The sequence below is a fragment of the Pituophis catenifer genome, unplaced genomic scaffold, assembly GCF_029215685.1.
Source record: "Pituophis catenifer annectens isolate HBS135680 unplaced genomic scaffold, rPitCat1.0.hap2 SCAF_7, whole genome shotgun sequence".
Classification (NCBI taxonomy): Eukaryota; Metazoa; Chordata; class Lepidosauria; order Squamata; family Colubridae; genus Pituophis; species Pituophis catenifer.
This window is the reverse complement of record NW_027256887.1, coordinates 35,889,834-35,917,021: the sequence shown is the minus strand read 5'-3', so window position 1 is coordinate 35,917,021 and position 27,188 is coordinate 35,889,834. Positions and strand designations below refer to the sequence as shown.

Sequence of the window (27,188 nt, the reverse complement as noted above, 5' to 3'; positions counted from 1 at the left end):
GGAGGGGGCGGGGCGAGCAAGTGTCGGGCGGCTGGGGCGAGCGAGTGGGACCAGTTCGGGGGCATGGCCAGCCAGCAGCAACCCACCACTGCTGCGAGGCCAATAAATTACAAAAAAACACCGAACCGTTTGTTAAATTACTGGCTCGCCCACCCCTCGCCCCACCCTGCCCCCACTATTTATTGGCAAGGCGCGGGGCGAGCCAGCAATTTAACAAACTGTTTGGCCAAACCGCCTAGAACCGGCAGAATCCCACCACTGCATCTCCGGCGTCTCCAACACTCGAGCGGATTGGCTGAGTGTCAGGTTTCGATGCTATCTCAAAATAAATGAATTTCCAAACTGTTGATCTTTAAGGAAATTTTCTCTTTATTCGACCACAGCGATCTGATCCTGGCTCTTTCGCGGTCAGTACTGACCTTTGCCCCCCAATCCCTCCCTTTCCGATCCCCAATTCTCTGCTTCTCATTGGCTATCTTCCAAGTCACTTTCCTGATCTCTTCTTCGTCAGATCACAGGAATGTCTCCCCCCTCTCCCATCTCCGAGGAGACAGAATCTTCAAAGGGATTTAGTAGGCAAAAGTTCAAGCTTCTCCTCTCTTTATATATGTCAGTGCTGGGACGCTGACATTGAGCAGAACTACCATTGATCAATCGGAGTGGCATCTGCAACCTGATCTTTTCCTGCAAATCACAGCCAAATTTGGTCATCCTCAGATAGACCTGTTTGTCAGTCCAACAATTGTGAACCTTCCGCAATTCTTCACCAGGTTTTGGATGCCAGGAGCCGAGGGGACCAATGCCCTCTGTTGTCGGTGCCCTTCGGACCTCCTCTGCGCCTTTCCTCCAACCCCCTTGATACCAAGAGTAATCCGGAAGATCCTGGAGGAGGGGCCGGAAGTCATTCTCATCGCTCCTTACTGGCCCCGCCAAACCTGGTTCACAGACCTCATAAGCCTGTCACTCACTCATCCCTGGAGAATTCTTCCAGACCGGATCTCCCTCCGCCAGGGGGCCATCTACCACCCGGATCCTCAGTGATTCCAACTGGCCGCCTGGCACTTGAAAGGGAGATCCTGAGGAAGGACCGATTCTCATCCAGGGTGATATCTACGCTCCTGGCTTCTTGCCACCCATCTATGACCTGCATATACAATGCAACGTGGTCTTCATTCCATCGCTGATGTCACAAGACTGGGACTGCCCCTATATCAGCATCCATTTTAGATTTCCTTCAGGAGGGTTTAGATGTGGGTCTAGCCGTTAACACTCTCCGCCGGCAGGTAGCTGCCCTGGCAACTGTGCTGCCATGTGATGGGGCTGCAATGCTTTCTCAACATCTCCGGATTCATTGTTTCCTGAAGGGGGCATCCAACCTTCGCCCTCCTCCAGTCCACAGATATCCCTCTTGGGATCTCAGCCTAGTTCTGCAGTCATTGATGGCCTTACCCTTCGAGCCACTGGGCTCTGCCAATCTCAAGCTCCTGACCTTCAAAGTAGCCTTTTTGGTAGTGATAACTTCCGCTCGTCGCATTTCAGAACTGGCTGCCCTTTCAGTTTGTAAGGACTTGTGCATTTTTCATTCTGACCGAGTCATTCTACGTCTGGACCCTACCTTTCTCCCTAAAATCAACACCTGGTTTTACAGGGCCCAGGAAGTCATTCTACCCGATTTTTATCCTAAGCCCAGACACCCCAGTGAATGTCGCTGGCACTCCCTGGATGTCTGCAGAGCTCTGCGCAAGTACATCGACAGGATGGCTCCGTTCCGGAAGTCAGAATCGTTGTTCATTTCTTTTCAGCCCAGTTCCCTGGGCACAAAAGGGTCACCCTGCACTATCGGTCGATGGCTCAAGGCTTGTATTGCCATTGCCTACGATCAGCAGAAAAAGCTTCAACCTGGCCATATTGCAGCCCACTCGACGAGAAGCGCGGCCACAATCGCGGCTTGGGCCACTCAGGCTTCTCTCCTTGAAATCTGCAGGCCGGCCACTCAGGCCTCCCCTACACCCTTTATTCAAAACTACAAACTGGACAAGTTTGCCTTGGCCAAGGCAGCCTTTGGTCGCAGGGTGCTCCAATAGTTTCTTCCCGCTGAACGGGCATCTGAATCTTCTTCTTCCCACCCTAGGGATATTTATCTTGGATAAATCCCATTGCTTGGACTCTTTAAGCAGTGCACAGGAGAAGAACATTGGACTTACCTGAGCGTTCCTTCTATGTACACTGTGTTAGAGTCCAAACCCTCCCTATATCTGTGGGGTCCCGGCTTGTATTAACTGTGTTTCCGTTTAAGGTTTTGTCTTCTTCAGATCCGGACCCTCATTAACAAATTGGAGCTAGACAGGAAGAGGAGGTGTGTTTAAGCAAATGTCAACTCAGTCTCTGGCCAATCAGATGAGGATAACCCATTGTTTGGACTCTCACGTAGCGCACATAGAAGGAACGCTCACCTAAGTCCAACGTTCCTTCTGCACATGTGCAGAAGCATCCGGGTGGGTGGGTGGACCCTCCCGCTGCCGCTACCAGTTCGCCCAATCCAGGGCGAACCGTTAGCAATCCACCACTTCTATAACTTCAGGACCACTTATTCCCATTAGTATTGACCAGATCAATTAGACATACCAAATTGAAACAGGTGCAGGTCCCATACTTCTGCAAAGTTTGGGGAACTGAGATAAGACTGTGCTATTTTCTGTTGTAGCACCAGCATTATGGAACTACCTCTGCATGGCGATCAGATTGGTTTCTTCTTTGTTGGTCTTTTGGAAACTTGAATTATTTTGGAGAGCTTTCCCCTGATATGAATTGTTGTCATCTTTAGTTTTATTTATTTATAGTTTATATTGTATGGTCCTTATTCTTCTGTTGTTTTTGTAGTTTTATCCTTTACAGTGGATGGTTTAGTTTGTAAATGTTCTATGTGAACCTCCAAGAGTCTTTTTTATTTTATAGAAATATTTTAAATGCACACATTCAGTGCTATGGGAATGAGTTCAAGTTGTGCAGCAGGACAAGCAACAAAAGTTTGCAGTGTAGTGCAAACACCAATCTTTTTGTATATGTGCTGCACTGTTGCACACAAATATGTATATGGCAACACTTCTATCACAAAAGCATAATTCAAGTTTCATCATTATGACAAAATGTAGCTTGCTACAGAATGTTGTGGTTCAACTAATTAGAAATTTATGACTTTCATGGCAATCAGAGGCTTATAACAGGTAATCTTTGGCCTAGCATGTTAGATTTAGTCTCCAATTTAGAACAGTTATTTGATAATCTGAAAATATAGGTAGTCCTCGACTTATTACCATAATGAAGCCAACTCATTACAGTCATGGTGGTCATAAAAGCAGGTCATTAGGTAACAGACCTAATTTTATGACCTTTTTGTGGTAGTCATTAAGCAAATCACCATGGTCATTAAGTAAATGCACAATTTTAAGAAATTGTTCACTATGGGACATTTTTGCCAAAAACAGAAAGCAAATACCAGTTTTGAGCAAAAAATGTTATAAATTGTGGTCACATGACGATGGACCACTGCAAACAGCTGAATATGCAGATTGTTCTGTGACTGAAATGCGGTCACATGACCATGGAAGGCAGCCATGAGAACTTCAGCAGAGAATTATAAGTACATTTTGGAGTATCCATTGTAACTTTGATAGGGCATTAAGCAACCAGTTGTTAGTCAAAGAGTTCCTCTCTAGAGCCTTTTTTGTTAGTCCTTGACTGTGATCACCTTCTGGTTTGTCAGAGCTTAGTTGCCACCTTTAATCTCCACAGGTAGGAGAAGTCATTAGGTTGATGTTAACTATATAATATATTTCTGAATGAATTTGTAAGGCCCTGCCTCTCCTCTCTGCTCAAGAAAGTAGAACTCTTTTTATTTTTCTATTTTTTATTATATAAAATACAAAAAAGAAAAGAAAATAGAAAATAAGGGAGGGAAAAGGGAATGGGAAAAAGGGGGTGTGAAATACAAGGGGGAAGAGAAAAAGGAAAAAAAGGGGACATTGACTTCCAACACTTCTTAGCATAGTGCAAGATAAACACACTCAAACCTCAAATTTTTGCTTTTACACACTATATAACTAGCCATTTCTATAACACCAAATCTTTCTAATCAACAAAACCAAGGTCAAAGTTTCATTTTTTTTCTTCACAAGCACAAATTCCATAAGTGATATCCAAATAAGAACATATTTTCCTCTTTAAATAAAGTAATCAGTTTAACCATTCCTGCTTTTTCTTCCTTGCTATGGAAATAATGTATATTTCTATTTGCACCTAGTAATCTTTGTGAACTGTCACCATTTTTATTTACAAAATTTATTGTATTCTTTCAAATTCTTTGGCCTTATTGAAAAAAAGTCCTTCAAAGTACTAAACTTTTTAAAAACAAAAAAGCACTTTTTTAAAAAAAAATCAAAAATTTCTAATACATCTTATTCTTTGACTTCTTAACAGACAAGCTTTAAATATCAATATTGCATTTAGCTCCCTCCCTCCAAACTACCCTTATAGATTTTGTTTTCCTTTTATAAACATCATTTTAACATACAGAATTTTTGTTTAAACTGGTATATCATTTTCTTTAACTTTCTCTTAATACGGGTACTCTCAGATACCCATATACACTTTCAATAGCTTTTGCTTACTGTAAGAGTTACTTAAGCATTATATATATATGTAAAAAAGTTTTTTTCAAATTTTGGGTCAAACCTTTCTTTCAGTTATACATATCAAGCAGAGAAAAATGTATTCTGATTCCAGTCACACCTTCCAGTTTATCTTCATGGAGTAAAATATTTTTCTTCTCTGAAGGTATCAAAAACTTGTAGATCTTTCTTTTTATCACGAGATCCTCAACCTTGTTAATGTCCTTAATGAAAAAGTCCCAGTTTTTTATTTTTTTTCAACACTCTTCTTTCAGTTGTGTTGAGAGGTTTATATTTGAACCCTAGTAAAGGTGAAAATGAAAGTTATTATCCGGTTCTTCCAAGTTTGTGATACACTCCTCTGCATTTTCAGCTACTTGTGAAGTTGCCTCTGCAGTTTGGTAACATTCTCCACATGTTGCATCTCAGTAGTACTTTGAAAGGATTTTTTTATCATCAGAAAACAACTGGTCAACAAATTAGCATATTTTATTTAGAGACCTTTCAAATATATCTCTAATACTTTGCTCTACCATCTTGGCTTCCTCTTTTAGTCAGAATCTGAAGATTTTAGCCACCCACAGCTGAGAAGATCAAGCTACCAATTACTACAATAGTAAATTAAAACCACAGCTTTCAATCTTTATCTTTCTCCATCAGCCTTTTTTTCCCCATCAGCACACTTCCTTATTTGGCTTGCCTTAGCAGCCTTCTTCCCTGTTCTTTAAGACAAAAGAAATCCCTAAAATGGCACTGGACTTAAGATAGAATAATAATCATTTAAGGTGATTAAAAAAAGGAAGGCATAACTTACTATCCGTTTGAAAGGTGAATTTCAAAATGATGGCTTCTTCAACCCCCAAACAGATTGCAGCCCCTCCCCTCCCAGCTTTTGGCATGCAGATAGCTTTGGAGTTCAACTCCAGAAACAGTTTGCCAGTTTACAGCTGTATTGAAGGATTCCGAGTGGAAGTTCTTCGACACCCCCTGAACGTGTGGATCATAAAGGCTGATGGGAAACCAGTCCCCTCAGTTAGAAGGCAGAAGAGCAGCACCCCAGGGAGAAATCCTTCGGAGATTTCTCCCTATGCATGTGTTCAGTTAGCCATGTTCCCAGGAAGTCAAGAAAGTAGAACTCTTTGGACACATTGATGCAAAATCTTTGGGATACAATGAAAGCTTATACCAGAGGTCTGATAATAGATTATACAAAGAAAAGAAATATTAAGAAAAGACAAGCTTATAAAGCACTAGAGGATGATTACAAGAAACTCGAAAAGGAACCTCAGAAGTTTCCACAAAAGAAGGATATTAAAATAAAAATGGATATAACTAAACATAAAATGGGGTTAATAGAAAAAGAAGACTTCGCACAAAAAATCAGAAGTGCTAAACAGAACTATTTTGAAGATGCCAACAAACCAGGTAGATGGTTAGAATATAAATTGAAAAAAGAGAGAGAATCAAGAAAAATAACACAACTAATAGATGACCAAGGACAAATTAGATTTGGGAATAAAGAGAAAAAAGAAATTATACAAGAATACTATAGAAAACTGTATGAGCAAGAAAATATAGAGGAGGAAAATGTTAAACGATACTTGCAAAAGGCGAATTTACCCCAGATTCCTAAAGACATTGAAATGATGTTAGAAGAAAATATAACAATGATGGAACTAACAGAAGCACTTAAAAAACAAAAGAATGGGAAGGCACCAGGCCTGGACGGATTGCCAGCCTAATATTATAAGACATTACAGGAATCGTTGAGTCTCCCATTGTTAGAAGTTATGAATGTAAGCTATGTTAAAGAGGAAAATGGTCAGAAGCATACATTACACTTGTTCCAAAAGGGGATACTGACCCACAACAAATCAAAAATTATAGGCCTATTTCCCTGCTAAATTCAGATTATAAAATTTTTGCTTCAATATTGGCAGAAAGACTTAAAAGATATTTAAATAATTTCATACATTCTGACCAAAACGGGTCGCTGCCAAAAAGACAGATTAGAGACAATATGAGGATAATTCTGGATATTTTGGAATATTATGAGGCACATCCTGAAAAGCAAATGGCTCTGATATTTCTAGATGCACAGAAGCCTTTGATAATGTCAATTGGCGATTTATGTTACTTCAATTGGAGCAGATGGGCTTTGGTAGAAAATTCACTCAAGCAATAGAAGCCATACACTATAAACAAACAGCAAAAGTAATGATAAATAGAGAATTGACAGAGTCTATTGAGATAAAAAAAGGAACGAGACAAGGCTGTCCACTGTCCCCTCTGTTGTTTGTATTAACATTAGAAGTGCTAAATAAAAATATTAGAGAAGAAAAAGATATAAAAGGAATGAAAATTCGAAAGGAAGAATATAAATTGCAAGTGTTCGCAGATGACCTGGTTTTTATTCTTGAAGATCCTTTAGAGTCAATAATTACATTGATAGACAAAATAGGAGAGTTTGGAAAAGTAGCAGGTTTGAAAATGAATAAAGATAAAACAAAGATCTTGACAAAAAATATGTTAATAAAACAAAAAGAAGAATTGGCGGAAATATCAGTGATGCAGGTCATAAATAAGGTTAAATATTTGGGGATATATTTGACAGCAAGATGTAGCACACTTAAAGAGAATAACTATAATAAACTCAAACAACAGATTGGGACAGACTTGGCAAAATGGGAAAATTTACAACTATCATTGATAGGGAGAATATCGACAATTAAAATGAATATACTACCTAGAATTCTATATTTGTTCCAGACAATTCTAATTAGACTGGGAAAAGATTATTTTGATGATTTGAATAAAATAATGTTAAAATATATTTGGCAGAGTAAAAAGGCGAGGATAAAATTGAAATTGTTGCAAGATGCCAGAATAAGAGGAGGTTTTGGTTTGCCTAACTGGGAACTTTATTATCAAGTGACAAGTTTGATGTGGATTAAAGAATGGATAATGCTAAGAAACATTAGGTTATTGACTTTAGAAGGACATGACTTGTTGGGATGGCACGATTTTTATGGTATAAGGGAACAAAAACACAGGGGTATTTTACAAGACATTATATACGAGAGGCTTCGTTACTAAACTGGGAGAAGCTTAAAAAACAACACTATTTAAAAATTCCAGTCTGGTTATCGACGATTTAAGCATTTTCATACTCAATAATATTTAGAAGAGAACAAATTGTTAGATATAGTGTATAACTGAATAAAAAGGGTGAACTTAAATCGAAGCAAGAATTGGAGGAACAAGGTTTAAAAATGAACTGGTTTTCTTATATGCAAGTACATTCTAGATATAATAAAGATTGTAAAACAGAAGGTTTTTATAAATTTAGATAAAATTTTAACAGGTTCTGATGAACATATAATTAAAAAACTGTATGGTTATTTATTAGAGGTAAAGTTGGAAGAAGAACAAGTTAAAAAAACAATGATTGCATGGGGGAAAAATTTTGGTTATGGAATTGATTTAGAGAAATGGCAAAAATTGTGGTTGCAAAATTACAAAATGACAATGTCAACAGCTTATAAGGAAAATTTGTATAAGATGTTTTATAGGTGGCATCGACCCCTGACGAGAATAGCCAGAATGTTCAAGAACAAATCTGAAAAGTGTTGGAAATGTCATCATACACCGGGCTCATATTACCATATGCAGGGCCGGATTTAGATTGAAAGAGGCCCTAGGCTATTCCACTTATGAGGCCCTTTCACCAGTGGTGGAATTCAATTTTTTAACAACAGGTTCTGTGGGCATGGCTTAGTTGGAGGTGTGGCTTGGCAATCATGTGACTGAGTGGGCGTGGGTAGCTGGTCACGTGACTGTGTAGGCGTGGGTAGTTCGTCATGTGACCGGGTGGGCGTGGCTATGTGCATAGACTTTATTCAGAGGGCTGAAAAAAGTCATTTCTGACTGGGCCTCGCACTTTTGACCGGTCCTCACACTTATGACCATCCTCACATTTATGCCCGTGCAGCTTTCTTAACAACCATGTCACTCATTTCACAACTGCTTTTCTTCACCATGGTGACAAGATAGGGCAAAAACGTAAAATGTGAGGACAGTCGTAAGTTCGAGGACTGGTCAAAAGTGCGAGGACCAGTCAAAAATAACTTTTTCAGCCCTCTGAGTAGTCCATATGCACAAAAGGACTACCCAGAGGGCTGAAAAAAGTCATTTCTGACTGGGCCTCGCACTTTTGACCGGTTCTCACACTTATGACCATCCTCACATTTATGCCCGTGCAGCTTTCTTAACAACCATATCACTCATTTCACAACTGCTTCTCTTCACCATGGTGACAAGATAGGGCAAAAATGTAAAATGTGAGGACAGTCGTAAGTTCGAGGACTGATCAAAAGTGCGAGGACCAGTCAGAAATAACTTTTTCAGCCCTCTGAGTAGTCCATATGCATAAAAGGATACAGCAATAGAGAGGGATGAAGGAAGGGAAGGGAAATTAGAGAAGGAGAGAGAGGGAGGAAGAGAGGAGGAGAAGGAGAAAGGAAGAGGAAGTAGGGAGGAGAAGAAGAGGGGGAGGAAGAGAAAGTAAGAAGGAAAGAAAAGAGAGGTGGTAGGTTTGACGAGAAAGATTGCTGTACAATAAAAAAGATGAAAGGGAAGAAAGCCAACCCCAAACAAATATAAAGATATTAAGATAAAGAATGAATTGTTAAATTTTAAAGAATAAAAGAGAACAAATATGAATAAATAACAATAATTAGAAACACACATACAAACAAACAATGTATTTTCTTTGAACAGAGTATTTGGACGGTTCACAAATTTAAACAGTGTTTAGTCATTTCAATTAAATTTACAATTTCTATATTTCCTTTTTGCCATATTTATTCCTCATCTATTTTTGTAAAAAACCAATATTACCCTCATCCTCATCTCTAATCTTAATCAAATTCAATTTTTCCCTTCTATTCTATATTATACCCCTTCCCATTGTCATCTATTTTTATATCCATCCTCACATTGGTTAATTATGTAATATTAGTTGTTTAATATAAATTCAACATTTTAATATAAATCAATTAGTTATATAACTACCTTTTTTGTATATTAATCAATATGAACATGAATATTCCAATTATTTCCATGCAATCCAATTTCTTACAAATCCATTAATTATATTTACCAATAATAATAAACCAAATAATTTCCTCCATATATTCCTCCAAACCACAACTTAACCATTTCTGCTTTCAGAAATATACAATTAATAGTATCTCAATTATTACAATTCCCTAGTTAAATAGAGCTTTTTTTTCTTTTGTGTTTTAAAATCCTGAACTCTCCTCTTTTTCCCTAAATTTTCCATTGTTTGTACCTACCTTTTTTGGTGAGGAAAAAGAAAAGAATTCTGCCTGCCTAATTTTCCAACCTTGCAGCAACAGCAAAGCAGATTCTCTTTCGTTTTTCAGTATAGCTAGGGGAAAAAAAACTGCACTCTTTCCAAGCAAGCAAAAGAGCCCTGAGCAAATCAGCTGGGGGTCGGGAGCCGATCTAAGCAAGGGCTAATTAGCCTCTGCTGAAGCTCCGTGGGCCAATAAAATTACAAAAAAATCACCGAACCCTTTGTTAAATTGCTGGCTCCCCCGCCCCTCGCCCACCACTATTTATTGGCAATAAATAATGGTGCGGAGGGGCGGGGCAAGGCAGCAATTTAACAAAGGGTTCGGCTGCACCACTGGCTCTAGGGCTGCCCTTTGAAGCCCCACGGCAAGAATTTGAAGTTTTTTTTCCCTCCAGCCATCGGAGGCATCAATAGATGGGGAGTGGGCGGGATAAGCGAACGGCCGCCGATCCAACAGAGCAGAGAGTGAGGGTGAGTGAAGGCGTGGAAGCTGCTTTCTCCAGCCTGCTCTCTTGCGTCCGGCAGCCCACGTGGATCCCAGGCAGCGGAACTCAGGCTAGGGAAGGGGTGGGCAATTGTGGCTCTTTTACAACCTGTGGCCTTCAACTTCCAGAATTCCTGAGACAGCTTGGCTGTCTACCTGGCTACGGTAGGCTGGCGCCGCGCGGGTGGGAGGCGAGGGGCGGGCGAGCCAGCAATTTAACAAAGGGCTCGGCCGAACCCCCTAGAACCCCCAGAATCCCACCACTGTGTAGGCCCCTCTTGATCTTGAGGCCCTAGGCTGAAGCCTAGTTAGCCTATAGGAAAATCCGGCCCTGACCATATGTGGTGGACATGTGTAGAAGCTAAAAGATACTGGATTAAAATCCACACATCGTTGGAAAAAATGATAAAAAAACACATAGACTTTAAGACAGAGATTTTTTTACTAGGGATTGTGCCAGAAATATATAATAGAGAATTGAGATATTTGATTGTGAACGTTTTAACAGCGGCTAGAATTGTGTTTGCTAAAAACTGGAAAAATGAGAAAATACCAACGCAAGATGAAGTTATTAAGAAAATCATGGAATGTGCTGAAATGAGTAAATTGGAAATAAGAGAACAAGAAGATAAACAATATTATAAGATACGGGATTTATTTTATGGCTAGATAATAAAACATGGAAATGAAATATGAAACATGAAATGAATGTTATAAATATAATACTCAAAAATAATTTTTATGAAGCGATAAAGCCATAGTTAAAGCCCCTCATTTGTGATCTTGTTCAGGACGGGGGAGCGGACCTGGCAGGTATTATAGAGACCTGGTTGGGCCAGGAGGGGGGGTTCCCCTCGTTGAAATGTGCCCACCAGGTTTCCACACATTCCATCAGCCGAGGTCACAGGGGAGGGGCGGGGGGGGTAGCGGTTATTATTAAAGAAGGTCTTAGACCGAGGGAGGCCACTGTTCCTCAGACCGCCGGCTGTGAGCACCTCCTTGTGAAGTGGGGTCATGGGGTACAGATGGGTTTGCTGATCACGTACCTGGCTCCCTGCCACGTGGCAGCAGCCCTGCCCGAGCTCCTCAACATTATCACAGCGGTGGCGGTTGACACCCCTAGACTCATGGTCATGGGGGATTTCAACCTGCCGTCCGTGGGTGAGACGTCTGAGGTGGCTCAGGAGTTCATAGTTTCCATGGCAGCTATGGACCTGACCCAGCTAATTCATGACCCTCCCACATGGGGGGAAATACGCTGGACCTGGTTTTTGTCTCTGGACAGTGGTTGAGTGATCTTGAGATAGGGGATATAGTCACCGAGCCCGTGTCATGGTCGGATCACTCTCTCCTTCGCCTTGACCTTCGAACCGCTGCACCTCACCGCAGGGAGGCGGAGCCGGTAATATGGTTCCGCCCCAGGCGCCTGATGGAGCCTGAGAGGTTCCAGATAGAGCTTGGGCCATTCTCTGAGGCTCTGGCTCACGCCTCGACTGGAGACCTAGTGGCCGCCTGGGACAGGGCGGCCGCTGGAGCTCTGGATTGGGTCATGCCTTTGCGGCCTCTGACCCGGCACCGATCTCATCTGGCTCCTTGGTTCACTGAGGAGCTAAGGGAGATGAAATGCCGGAAAAGATGCCTAGAGAGTAGCTGGAGGGTCAGTCTTTCTGAATCTGACCGGACACTGGTAAGATCTCATATTAAGAATTACCTAGTGGCAATAAAAGCAGCAAAATGTAATTATTTTGCTGCTCTTATTGCGTCATCAGAGAACCGCCCGGCCTGTTTAGGGTGACCCGCTCCTTGCTCCACCAGGGAGCGCGGGAGAACCCCTTGGAGGGGTAGAGCCAAGGACTTTGTACAGTACCTGCATGACAAAATCACTCAGATACAGGAAGGTCTGGACTCCGACTGGGTAGTTTCAGGGGGGATGACGGAGGCAGGTCTTGAGAATGTTATCTGGGATGAGTTTGATCCTGTGACTCCTGACGACATGGACAGGATTCTGGGTAGACTGAACGCGACCATATTTTTGTTGGACCCATGTCCCTCCTGGTTAGTGCTGGCTTCTCGGGAGGTGACGCGAGGCTGGCTCCAGGGGATTATAAATGCTTCATTGGGTGAGGGTGACTTCCCCGCCGCCTTGAAAGAGGCGGTGGTGAGGCCTCTCCTCAAGAAGCCTTCCCTGGACCCAGCAGTGTTGTCTAATTATCGTCCGGTCTCCAATCTTCGCTTTGTGGTGAAGGTTGTTGAGAGTGTGGTTGCGCGACAGCTCCCCCAGCACCTGGATGAAACGACGTATCTGGATCTGTTCCAGTTGGGCTTCAGGCCTGGGGACAGCACGGAAACGGCATTGGTCGCATTGGTTGATGATCTCTGGAGGGCTCGGGACAGAGGTTGCTCCTCTGTCCTAGTCCTATTAGATCTCTCAGCGGCTTTTGATACCATCGACCATGGTATCATGCTGCACCCGTTGAAAGAGTTAGGGGTGGGGGTGCACTGTATTGCAGTGGTTCTCCTCCTTTCTCTCCGACTGGTTGCAGTCTGTGTTGGCAGGGGGGCAGAGGTTGACCCCGAGGCGCCTCATATGTGGGGTGCCACAAGGGTCGGTCCTCTCGCCCCTTCTGTTCAACATTTATGTAAAGCCGCTGGGCGAGATCATCCGTGGTTTCGGGGTGAAGTACCATCAGTACACTGATGATACTCAGCTGTACATCTCCACCCCGGATCACCCCAATGATGCCCTTGAAGTGATGTCCTGGTGCCTGGAGGCTGTGCGGATCTGGATGGGGAGAAATAGGCTCAGGCTCAATCCATCCAAGACCGAGTGGCTGTGGTTTCCGACGTCCCGATATAGTCAGTTGGTGCCATCACTGACTATTGGGGGCGAATCGCTGGCCCCCATGGAGAAGGCTCGCAACTTGGGCGACCTCCTGGATTCAGGCTGTCTTTAGAAGAGCATCTGATGGCCGTGACCGGGAGGATTTTTCATCAGGTTCGCCTGATTCGCCAGTTGCGTCCCTTTCTGGATGGGACTCGTTACGCACGGTCACTCATGCCCTCATCACTTCCCGCCTGAATTACTGTAACACTCTCTACATGGGGCTCCCCTTGAGGAGCACCCGGAGGCTCCAACTGGCGCAGAGTGCGGCCACGCGGGTGGTTATGGGAGCGACATGGCGTTCCCATGTAACACCTCTCCTGCGTGAGCTGCACTGGCTCCCAATGGTCTTCCGTGTGCGCTTCAAGGTCTTGGTTACCACCTTTAGAGCTCTCCATGGCTTAGGACCTGGTTATCTACGAGACCGCCTGCTGCCACCAGTAGCCTCCCACCGGCCGGTATGCTCTCATAGAGAGGGGCTCCTCCAAGTGCCGTCGGCCAAACAATGTCGACTGGCGGCCCCCAGGGGAAGAGCCTTCTCTGTGGGGGCACCTACTATCTGGAATGAGCTCCCCCCGGAGATACGGAGGATCCCGGATCTACGCACCATCCGCAGCGCTCTTAAAACCTTTTTATTCTATCAGGCTGGCCTAGCCTAATTTTTCCCTTTTTTTCCCCTTTTAAAATACAAATTTTAAATTGGTTTTAATTTATTGGGGTGTTTTAAATCTGTCTTCAGCCAAATTATTTAATTCGGTTTTATCCTGTTTTTAAATTTTGTACTTATGTGTTTTTATCTTGTGGCTCTTCACTGCCCTGAGTCCTTCGGGAGTAGGGCGGTATACAAATCAAATAAAACATAAAACATAAACATAGTTAAATAAATGATAAATGAGGATGTTTATTTGTTTGACAATATGAGAAATTAGATAATTAGTAGACTTTGAATGTGGGGATGAAGCACAAAAGACTTGTAACCGACCGACACACTGTTTGCAATTGTAATGGATGATGGATTTATGTTTTATGTTTTGTTTAAAAATAAAAAAAAATTCAAAAAAAGAAACAAAGAAAGTAGAACTCTTGAAAAGATTGGTATTTCAAAAGGAAACTTTTATTGAGAAGCAAGTGATAGCAAGACAAAGAAAGCAGGACCTGAAGATTCCCATGCAATTCCGTTTGGTTAAAACAGAGACCCCTCCCCTCAGTCCAGTGTCGAGTAAGCCAATCCGCAGGTGCAAAGATGTTTTGAGAATCACAGGCTGAGTCTACTAATTTAGTCACTATGTTGAAGAATGAAATAAGATTGTTTTGGCATGATATATTTTTAACAAACCCATGCTAACTGCTAGTTATTACTTTACTCGTTTCTAGGTGTTGGCAGATCTGTTTTTTTATTTTTTCCAGTATCTTTTCCAGTATCTTCCTGGGTTTGATGTTAGGCTGATTGGTCTGTAGTTTCCTGGTCTGTTTTTTTTTTCCTTTTTTGAAGATGGCACACCAACACCTGACCCATCACAAGACCTACTGACCACACCAAGCCCTTATACACAGAAAAACACTGACACTCTCTAAACTACATTGAAGATGTTACCTAGCCTTGTAATGAAACGTTTGGAAACCAACCCACAAGTTTGGTTGGTTTAGAGAATGAACCTTCACCCTCAATTACTAAAAAATTATTGGTTCTTTTCTTAGCAATGGTACTTAGACAATAGATTTTCAAGAAATATTTGCTTATACTGTTTTAAATACATTTCATATCTTTATTTTTGTCTAATAGTGTATTTTGTCTAATACACATAATAGTGATTGTAGTAATAGTGATTAGTGGAGAATGTTTTCATAGGTTATCTACAGTTAGATATCTCTTTTATAACTTCTGTTGCTGAACATGATCTAATGTAGTCATATTATTGGAATTAATATTCTTTATTAGAATGTCTTACTTCTTTTTAACATTCTGTCTCACTTTAACTATTGTAATTAGATTTTCAATTTTGAATACATAATAAAAATCCTGAAACAAATAAAGTATATCTCCCATGCGTGGAATGAGTTATACCAGGGGTGTCCAACTCACTTTCATTGAAGGCCGCATCAGGGTTGTATTTGACCTTGGGGGCTGGGGTAGGCATGGCCAAGATGGGCGTGGCCAGGTTAATGTCACTCGTGTTGGTGCCTATGGCAGCCCGAGCGCTCTGCCAGCGAAAACGAGCTGGGACTCGTTTTCTGGGACACCCTCCTGCAACCATTTTCGCTGGCAGAGGCACTGCGGGCCAATCCTTCGCTCTTTTCAGGGTGGCCCCACGGGCCTTGAGTTTGACACCCCTGAGTTATACAAACCATAGTATGAACTGGAACATAGTTCTGAAACTGCCATTGTGATAGAAGTTGTTGTGGAATATATCAGTTTAAAAAAATGTCTCTTAAAGTTAAAAATTCAAGTTGAACTGGATTCCTTGTGGCTATAGAACAGAAGTGTCTTGCCGGAAGAAAATGTTGGTAATTTACATATATGCTTAAAATAATTCTATATTGTGAGCTGGCACTATAGATGTTTCATTTCTTATTTTTATAGCTTTTCAAAAGCTGCCTCAAAATAATAGAGTTTCACAAAGCCTAAATGGAGATCTTTATTTTTCTAATATAATACAAGAAGATAGCCGTGAAGATTATATATGTTATGCAAGATTTAACCACACTCAAACTATTCAACAGAAGCAACCTATTTCATTAAAAGTTCAACCAGGTAGGTATGAATTTCTAAACTGGTTTGTAGACATTATATTTAGCCAAAATATAATTTATATTGGTATAGTAGAAAACATTTTCTTGCAAAATTGTGCCTTCTTGCAACATATCAAAATGAAATATTTAGAAAGGAGTCAAAATAATTTGCAATATATCGTTATTACCACTATAACAGTATATGTTGCTATTCTTAAATAGTTTCAGTACTTTTGACATCAGTAGGATTAAGTAATTGCTTAGCAAAATTTCAAGTTTCATTTGAAAACAGTTTGATAAGTTTTTAGGTATGATACCAATTCAGATCCTATTTGCAAGTGAAGTTTCAAGTGATAATCACATCAAAAAAACAAAAAACAAATTGTAGATCAGAAGAGCAACTTATAGCTTCTGTAGCCTGGAAAGATTAAATAATTATATTTCATATTTGTGCCAATTACAACCCTGACCTCTTTGAGAAACTTTCTTGGATGAGGCGGATGGATTTTCCTCAATATTTGGGAATTTCTTGTATAGGGGAACTAACTCTGAAGGAATCAAACATGCTCCTCAGCCAGAGAGGACTATTTCCTATCTTGAGCATGACAAATCAAAATATATCTATACATGTTGGACACTAAGAAGGGTCACTGATTGTGTTCCAAATTCCTTTGTGCTTGAGGTTAAAAGTATTGGTGTAGTGATAACAGGATTAATTTCTGACTCCCACATTTAATTTTGTTGGCTGCATTCTTCATGATATTCTATTTATTTCAGTGGATTCATTGAATGAAACATTAACTGCTAATATGAGTGACACTGATTTTTATGGTGGTGAGTTTTAGAGATGAATATTATTCCATTCATATAGAATGTAGTCAACTAACATTAATTCATGGCTGATTTGCTCATACTACATTAATTTAGATCTCATTAGAACTGGAGATATGTTAAATAATTTACATAATATTATTAAATTTAGATAATTAGGAAATAACAACAAAATATTTGCATGAATAACATGTTTCATTTTGACCCAAGAATCAACCTAACAATATTTATTTTCATTTTTTTATTTTCTGATGATTCATTATTCCTGGAACTACACAATAGTGCATACTTATTCTAAATAATTAATTTGTTAAAAAGCAATGAAAAACTAGTTGTTCTGTTTAATACCTTACTAAATGTATTGTTAAACTACTTAACAATTTGCATTTGCTACATATTTAAAATTATTCATTCTAATGTGACATTTTGTTTATTTATTTCAGTCCTTTATGAAGGTGGAAAGCTATGGTTCTCATTATAATTATTCTTTCTATAAATATCCACTTTAGTTTTTTTTAAAAGCAATGAATAAAAAGACAAACCAGCTTGTAATATGTCTATTATATTACCAGCTTTTTAATAAATTTATTAAGCTATGCTTATATAGGTATAATATATATTTAGACCATAGGATGGATGCAAATATATAGATATATTTCACACACATACATGCATGTCTGTCTGTCTGTCTGTCTTTCTGTCTGTCTGTCTGATATAATAGGCTCCCTTTACTTCACTTTACTTACCTTCAAGTGCAATTTGTTTCCTTTTCAGTTGCCCTTGCCCATGACTACTTAAGGAATAGAAACATGTAGACTACTATTTGTCTTCTACTTTTTCATAAAACAGCATTAAAATTAGAACATTTTTGTACTGGCTGATTTGCAATTTTTGTTAGATACAGTGCTTGATAATTTCCCCTTTCCCCTTAAAACAGTAGGTAACTTATTTTCTTTGAATGCATAAAGCTCATATGCAAAAAACAGGGCAGGGCAATCTGCTCATTCTGGATTTCTGGAACATACTATTTTTTATAGCATCTTTCTCCCTGGATATACCTTTATTCCATTATTAAAAGTAATCCCCAAGTTAAGAAACTAAGTATGGGCAGATGTTAGTAATCCCTTAAAAATAAAATTATATCAAATTACAGTTCTAGTATTTTCTTAAGAGAAGTTGTGGAACTGCCAAGCCTCTTAGGAACCAAGAAATACATATGAAGTTATTTCTGAATAGTTTCCTTTATTGTTCCTTACTTATAGACAGAAATCATGCTAAACTAAGAAACTACTTGCCTCAATATAGATATACTCTGGAAATTGTTAGGCAGGAGCATCCCTCTTACTGTTTTCCTCCCAACAAAATATTTCATGCTTCATTGCCTCTTTGCTTATGGAGTGCAGCCCCTCCTTCCTGGGAATCCAGACTACATTCCACCACAGGAACTAAAGCTGGATTGAGCTACTGTACATAAGGACTTTATGTCCTCTTTGCATATAACTATTCAAAATTCCATTAATGAGAGCAAGAGTTTGAATATACATGCAAGATAATTAAATTAAATTGTATAACAATTAAAATTAATATATAATTCAAAATCAAAGATTTTCTGTGGAAAATCATTATAACTCAGTGCCTTGTATTTTCATTGTTGTGTTTTATTTATCCTAAGAGTTTTTATACTAGAGTTAAACAATGAATTTTCTAAGGAAAAGTTGCTTTTGCAATCTGTGGTCAAATTTGCAGTTTTAAAAAAATGATAGGAAAAGCAAAACCTTTATCTCTGTCAAAATTATCTCTTGCCAAAATGATTAGGTAATCGAACAAGTATAGAACCCTAGGTAAAACACTTATTTTTTATATAATTAACTGAATGTATAAATACATTCATGCATGCATTGCACTGGATACAAAGAATTAGTTTTAGTGTAGATTTTGTTTCCATTTAAATGATATATAATCTTATTTCTTTTTTTTTTTAGTCAGATTTTATTCAGAAAGACAGCCAACTCTTCTAACACCTCCTGGAAATTCAAGTAGCAAAATTGAACTAAGAGGAAAAACTCTCATGCTGGAATGTATTGCAGAAGGATTGTGAGTTGTCATTTTAATCAAGGAAAATAAGAATAATGATACCATTATAAAGCTGGGGATACCTACTATACAACTGGGGGCTATACTGTCTTTTATCTGATCATTCCCCTGGCAGCATCTCTTTGTTCAGCCTCCCAAGGTTTTTCCCACATACCATTATATTTATTATACTTGATCAAATTATACCAAGTGGCAAAACTGCCTTTCAGCCTTGTCCAATTAAGATAACACATAATATATAGGCAATAGAGCCAATAAAATTTAAATACTATGTAATAAGTAGAATAGAATATTTTTATTGGCCAAGTGTGATTGGACACACAAGGAATTTGTCTTGTTGCATATGCTCTCAGTGTATATAAAAGAAAAGATACGTTCATCAAGACTCATAAGGTACAACAATTAATGATAGTCATAGGTTACAAATAAGCAATCAGGAAACAATATCAATATAAATCGTAAGGATACCAGCAACAAGGTTATAGTCATACATTCATATGTGAGAGGAGATGGGTGATGGGAACGATGAGAAGATGAGAAGATTAATAGTAGTCAGGGGTGAAATGCTCCTGGTTCGGACCGGATCGCCCGATCTGGTAGCGATGGCGGTGGGTGGTTCGGTTTTGAGTGTGTTCCATTCCAGATTGTTCCAGTCACACCACGAGGCTAGTTGTTCAACCTCCCGTCTGTATGCGGATTCATCATTGTCTCAAATGAGACCGATCACTGTTGTGTTATCTGCGAACTTCAGTAGTTTAACAGATGGATCATTAGAGATGCAATCATTGGGATATAGAGAGAAGTGGGGAGAGCACCCAGCCTTTGGGGGGGGGGCTGTGTTAATTGTACAGGTATCTGATGCGATTCTGCTTAGCTTCACCTGCTGTTTGTTAGGAAGCTTATGATCCACTTACAAGTGTATTCAGGTACCTGTAACTGGTTTAGCTTAGTTAGAAGTGTGTCTGGAGTGATGGTATTGAATGCTGAACTAAAGTCTACAAAGAGCACCCTTGCATAGGTCTTTGGAGATTTGAGATGTTGTAGGATGTAGTGCAGAGCCATATTAACAGCATAATCTGTTGATCTATTTGCTCGGTATGCAAATTGCAAGGGGTCTAACAGCAGATCCGTGATGGTTTTCAAGTGGGACAGCACTAGTCTTTCAAAGGTTTTCATGACTACAGAAGTTAGAGCAACTGGTCTAACTGAACTAGCCATTCAGTTCCTTGATGGTGGGCTTCTTCGGCACTGGGATGATAGTAGAGCGTTTGAAGTAAGAAGGAACATAGCACATCTCTAGTGATTTATTAAGATACGGGTGAAGATGGGGGCCAATTGGTCAGCACAGACTTTTAAATAAGAAGGAGTTACCTTGTCTGGGCCTGGAGCTTTTCCTGGCTTTTGTCTGTGAAATAGGTCTTGCAGGTCCTTTTCTGTGATCACTAGGGGTTGTGAACCCAATGGGATGGGGTCAGTTGTAGGAGGCTTGGCTGTTGTTGGTGTGTCTGAGATGGGGGTTTTGGAGATAGGTGGCTGTAGTTTCCTTTCAAACCTGCAGTAAAATACGTTCAGGTTATCTGCCAGTTGTTGATTTCCTTCAGCCTGGGAAGGAGGTTTGCTCTAGCCAGTGATATTTTTAAGAGTTCAGCCTTCAGCGGCACCATCTTGGATAAAAAAAAATATATAATAAGTATTTAGTACCTTTTACAAAACATAGAATAAATGATTATATGTCTGGATTTAAAACCATTATTAAATTAGTTTAATAAACACTCCTAAATGTACTTTACTTAAACATTGTAATCTCAACTGTTTTTAATGATATTTTCTTCTATTAGACCTACACCATTAATCCGTTGGAACAAAGAGGGTGGTGATCTTCCTGTCAACAGGACTTTCTTTGAAAATTTTCATAAAACCCTCAAAATTATAGATGTTTCTCAAGCTGATTCAGGAAAATACAAATGTATGGCAACAAATCATTTGGGTTCTGCTTATCATGTTATTACAGTCAGCGTCAAAGGTAAAATTACTGTTGTCTTGTTCAGCATTTAAAAGTTAACATGTATATTCTGTAAACATTTTTGAATTCACATTCATGCCAGATCAGAAATACATCCTTTAATAAAAATAAAAGTGGACAATTTGCATATGATTAATTGGAACTTCATAGAAACTTTTTATTTTCTTAGTGTCTTATAATTCTTTTTGATAATTCATAATAAACATGGGAAGAAGGAAGACCTTCAAATATATAAAATGTAATCTATTTGAATCTGATGGACTATTGTAGTCAACTTTTCAGTTCCTGAAGGTTGCAGTTATACTTTTCTTTCATCTAAGTTTACATTTTAATTCCATGATATTACAATGGGTGAAGTAGTAAATAATAGAACCAATGACAGGAAAGAAATGTTAAAAGAAAATAAAAAGATTTGTAAAAGTTGTAAACTGCCACATGTCAGTGCAGCAAGGAGAGCGCACGAGGGATGATAGAAGTATCACAATTGCATGCTGTTTCTGGCCTCTAAATTTATTTATTTATTTATTTATTTATTTATTTATTTATTTATTTATTTATATACTGCCCTTCTCCTGAAGGACTCAGGGTGGTGAACAGCCAAGATCAAATACATAAATATAAAAGTTAAAAACAATTTAAAACCAGATTAAATACTTTGGCCCACAATTAAAAACATCCCATTAAAATCCAATTTAAAATTTAAAACCATTAAAATTAGGCTAGCCCAGCTTGCTGGAATAACAAAATCTTCAGGGCACGGCGGAAGGTGCGCAAGTCTGGGATCCTCCGTACCTCTGGGGGCAGCTCGTTCCAGAGGACAGGAGCCCCCACTGAGAAGGCTCTCCCCCAGGGGATTGCCAGATGACATTGTCTGACTGACAGCACCCCGAGGAGCCCCGCCCTGTGGGAGCGTACTGGCCGGTGGGAGGCTGTCGGTAACAGAAGGCGGTCCTGTAAGTACCCAGGTCCTAAGCCATGGAGCGCTTTAAAGATGTTAATCAACACCTTGAATCACACCTGGAAGACCACTGGGAGCCAGTGCAGCTCGTGCAGAAGAGGTGTTACATGGGAGCGCCCCGCCGCTCCCATAATCATCCGCACGGCCGCATTTTGGACCAGCTGGAGCCTCCGGATGCACTTCAAGGGGAGCCCCATGTAGAGTGCATTGCAGTAGTCCAGTCGGGAAGTGACGAGGGCATGAGTGAACGTGCGCAGGGAGTCCCGATCCAGAAAGGGATGCAACTGGTGGATCAGGCCTCCCTTCCCATGGTCGTCATATGCTCTTCTAAAGACAGCCGCGCATCCAGGAGGACACCCAAGTTGCGAAACCTCTCTGTGGGGGCCAATGACTCACCCCCAATAGCCAGCGATGGCACCAGCTGGCTATATCAGGATGCCGGGAGCCACAGCCACTCAGTCTTGGAGGGGTTGAGTCAGAGTCTGTTTCTCCCCATCCAGACCCGCACGGCCTCCAGGCAGCAGGACATCACTTCAAGGCCAGGCCTGAAACCGGACTGGAATGGGTCTAGATAGAAAGTGTCATTCAGGTGCTGGGGAAGCTGTCGCGCAACCACACTCTCAACAACCTTCTACACAAAGTGAAGGTTGGAGACTGGATGGTAATTCGCCAAAACAGCCGGATCCAGAGAAGGCTTCTTGAGGAGGGGCCTCACCACCGCCTCTTTCAAGGCGGAAGGCAAGAAACCCACACTCAACGAAGCATTGATGATCCTCTGGAGCCAGCCTCATGTAACCTCCTGGGAAGCCAGCACCAACCAGGAGGGACACAGGTCCAATAAACATGTGGCCACGCTAAGCCTCCCCAGAATCCTGTCCACATCCTCGGGAGCCACAGGGTCAAACTCCTCCCAGATAATATTCTCAAAACCCGCCTCCATCATCCCGTCTGGATCCACCCAGTCAGAGTCCAAGCCTTCCCGAATTTGAGTGATTTTGTCATGCAGATACTGCGCAAAATTCTCAGCTCAACCCTGCAAGGGGTCTTCCCGCGCTCCCAGATGGAGGAGGGAGCAGGTCACCGTAAACAGGGCGGCTGGGCGGTTATCTGCAGACGCAATAAGAGCGGAAAAATAATTAAATTTTGCTGTTTTTATCGCCACTAGATAGGTCTTAATATGAGACCTCACCAGTGTCCGGTCAAATTTGGAATGGCTGGCCCTCCAACCGCTCTCCAGGCGTCTTTTCTGGCGCTTCATCTCCCTCAGCTCCTCAGAAAACCAAGGAGCCAAGTGAGTTCGGCGCCGGGTCAGAGGCCGCAAAGGCACAACACGGTCCAAAGCCCCAGCAGCCGCCCTATCCTAGGCGGCCACCAGGTCTTCAGTCGGGCCGTGAGCCAGAGCCTCAGGGAATGGCCCAAGCTCCATCTGGAACCTGTCAGGATCCATCAGGTGCCTGGGGCAGAACCACCTAATTGGTTCCGCCTCCCTGTGGCAGGGTGTAACGGTTAGAAAGTCAAGCCGGAGGAGAGAATGATCTGACCATGACAAAGGCTCAATAACTATATCCCATATATCTAGATCATTCTTCCACTGACCAGAGACAAAAACCAAGTCCAAGGTGTGTCCCCCCCTGTGTGAGTAGGGCCATGAACTAACTGGGTCAGGTCCATGGCTGTCATGGAGGCCATGAACTCCCGAGCTGCCTCAGATGTTTCCATGATGGATGGCAAGTTGAAGTCCCCCATGACCAAGAGCCTGGGGGTATCAACCGCCACCTCGGCGATAACGTTAAGCAGTTCGGGCAGGGCCGCCATCACAATCAAGGGGAGGCCCATCAGCAGGCCCATCTGTGCCCTATGACCCCACTTCACAAACAGGGACTCGCATCCAGCTATCTGAGGTACAGTGGTCTCCCTCGGAGCAAGTCCTTCCTTTACAAGAACCACCAGCCCCCCGCCCCTACCCTGGGACCTCGGTTGATGGAATGCGTGGAAGCCTGGTGGGCACATTTCAATGAGGGGGACCCCCCTCTTGGCCCAACCAGGTCTCCGTAATCCCCGCCAGGTCCGCTCCCCCATCCTGAACAAGATCACAAATGAGGGGGGCTTTATTTGGCACGGACCTGGCGTTGCATAACATCAACCGAAGGCCCGGGCCCTGAGGGTCTATGCAACCTGGGGAACGGGAAGAGCATTGTGGGCCGGAGCACATCACCGCTCGAAGACAGCGAGTGCGCGCCCCCACCACCAGATATGGCCCCCTGCTCCCACCAAATCTGCGCCTCCCACCCACAGTACTGATGGAAGAGCTCTCATAGGTATGAGCTATAGCACCCTCCTTGACCCCGAGCCCTGCATCTGCCATACCATGACTCCCCGCCGGACCCAGCCCCCCCACGGGTTATCCCCCAAACCCACACAACCCACCGCCCTCCCAGAACCCTTTAAAATCTTATCTAAAAACTTCCCCAAAAAACCCCACAACCCCCTCCTCGCAACATGCCACCTCTTGGGATTCCAAAATCCGTCATCAAGGTAGGCCCTCGATAATGAAGAGGGCCAAGCCTGCGAGAGGGGAGAGTCTTGCAGCGCAAGAAGGTCAGCAGCCGTAAACATCACAAAAAACAGAGGTGGAAGGAAACTGGTCAGGGCTTCACCAGATAATCCAATAATTGCTTAGATTTGGCATTTCTGGGTACATCTTAAACTTGATTATCAGGAATTCTTTGAGAGCAGGATCAGAAATTTGCTACACAAAACTTTGAATAACAGGATCTTATAACACACACAAAAAAAGAGGCGCTTAGTTTCATGGTTACTGCACTAGGCTAGAAATCCGAAGGCAGTGAGTTCTAGTTGTGCCTTGGGTACATAAGCTGGCTGGGTGACTTTGAGCCAGTTACTGTCTCTCAGCCAAAGTCACTTGGTTGTTGTGAGGAAAATAGGAGCAGGAAGGACTATTAGGTATGTCTACTACCTTGAATTATTTATAAAAATAATAAAGTCAAGTTTAAAACATTTTTTAAAAAATATGATGGTAATGCCTCTGTTTGTTAGACAAGGATTCACCCCAATCCAAGCCATTCCTGGCTTGGTCCCTTCCAGTCTTCAGCCTAGTAAGGTAAAGACTGCTTCCTCTTGAATTCCCCGCAGCTGCCTCACATCTCTCCCCGTTTGGCTGCTTGCCAATCTACTGCCACCAAGCTGCCTCTGCTGCCTGCTAATTGCTGCAAGATATATTACGACATACTTGACACAGCCTTCTTTCATGCTGTCTTCTTTCGTCCTAGCTGCAAATGAAGATGCTGGCTGGCACGCAAACAGAGATCGTGGCCATGGCAGAGAAAAACCCCAGCTGCACTGGTGTGAAAAAAGTGGCACTAAAGAGGGCCCAGCTGGTTCAGTAGTGGCACACAATGTGGCAGGCACAGCTGTGGTGAGGGGCAAGACCAGGTAGCAGGGGCAGCTGGTAGCAGCTGGTAGGCAAATGGCAGTTGTAAATGCAGATGGTCCCAAGTGGGCTCAAATTTTATTCATGTGACTGCAAGAGCACTGCAATGGCCAGAATTTGGCCAGATCATACGTCCCTTCATTCAACACTAACTTCAAACAGTCCTCGAAGAAATGAATGTTGAGCAAGAACTATCCATAGTTGTATTTTCAGCTATTTTTCTCATTCTTCAGTCTCTCAACTCACTATTCCTCTGACATAAGAAGATTTTTAGAGATTGGAAAAGAGTTTACCACACAGTTTATATACTATTGAATGTAAAAGCTCTTAGTATAAAAAGATGATTTATGCATCTTTTTAGAATCACAATGAAGATGAAGATGATTGAAGTGAGCTGTAGGTAATGAAAGTTTATACCTTTAATAAAATTTCTTAGTTTGAAAAAGTGCTACCAAACTTTTGATTATTAACCAAACAATTTATTCTATTCTTAATAAATGCATTTTTGTTCTGTATACATTTGGAGTTTTGACATTAATTATATTAATATATGTAACATAATATACTGCTACCACTGCAAAAACTAGTTGTTGAATGTTTTTGCTTCTTTTTTAAAAAACTCAGCTGCCCCTTATTGGATAAGAGAACCTTCAAACCTTGTATTATCTCCCGGAGAAGATGGCTCCTTGATTTGTAGAACGAATGGCAATCCTAAACCCAGCATAAACTGGTTAGCAAATGGAATTCCAGTTGAAAGTATGGGCTGTTTTCACTTTTATGTCATGTTAAATTCTTGCTTGATGTTAGTGGTTTTGTTAATATAAGTTTTTGAACAAGTAGTCAAAGTTTTGTTAAGAATGAGCAAAACATTTCCCACATTTGTAGAGCTTCCATGGTATAGTTTAATGTAAGTAGAATAATGGACATTATTCTCTAAAGATTACACAGAGAGAATAACAATTAAATCTAAAATTGAAAATTATGAATTCACCATTTATGTATTTAAGAAGAAATGAATGATATTTTGTCTTACAAAGTAAGAGCTTTTGAATCTGCAAAGTAGTCTGATCATTAGCTAAAAAGTTGAAGAAAGGAATCTAAAACCAATTCTATCAAGTGCTTCAGTGTGAAATAGTAGTTCCTTGATGTTGCTAAACCAGGCTACCACTCAACCCTTTCTGAAGTTTATTTTTTTCTTTCCCATTAAGTTGCTATGCACATTGATTCAGGGACTCTGGAAAAGAGCATTTCAAATTATACCTGACAAAGAGAGAGCCAGCATCTCATATGAAGCAATTAATTAGAGGAAAGGGATAAGAAAGCCCTAGATTGCTGAACTCATATAGTGGAGAAGCACTTTAAGAAGATTTTTAATACTGTATTTATTTTTATAAATGATGATTCATGCTTTTTATCCACTAGGATGCTCAATTGGTATATAGCTGATTATACATTTAATTGTACAATTGATTTTACACTTATTTTTATACTTAATTGTACACTCCTAAAAAGAATTCCAAGCAGACTGAAGATGTTCCAAACAAGATGGGAAGCAGAACTGAGAGTAACAAAAATAAATGGGGAGGAAGAGTATAAAATTGCCTTCCTAATTATATTAGGAGCATTTGCTATGTTTTAATCTTTTGAGAAAAAAATACCCTATTCTGTTTGCATATAATCCAAAAGTAA

General features: G+C 41.0%; 1 protein-coding gene across 12 annotated transcripts in view; it reads left to right on the top strand.

Moving 5' to 3' along the window:
* The window catches only part of NRCAM (neuronal cell adhesion molecule), a 138,496-nt gene that overhangs the window by 23,752 nt on the left and 87,556 nt on the right, over nt 1-27,188 (top strand). For 8 of the 12 annotated variants that reach the window (XM_070946898.1, XM_070946891.1, XM_070946899.1 and 5 more), the window contains exons 3-7: nt 15,994-16,164; nt 16,920-16,976; nt 18,956-19,067; nt 20,906-21,090; nt 26,124-26,255. In XM_070946898.1, the coding sequence (XP_070802999.1) occupies nt 15,994-16,164; nt 16,920-16,976; nt 18,956-19,067; nt 20,906-21,090; nt 26,124-26,255 (657 nt within the window). Of the gene's footprint in view, nt 1-15,993; nt 16,165-16,919; nt 16,981-18,955; nt 19,068-20,905; nt 21,091-26,123; nt 26,256-27,188 lie in introns of all 12 variants that reach the window. The other 4 variants (XM_070946897.1, XM_070946889.1, XM_070946892.1 and 1 more) reach the window with 3 other exon arrangements.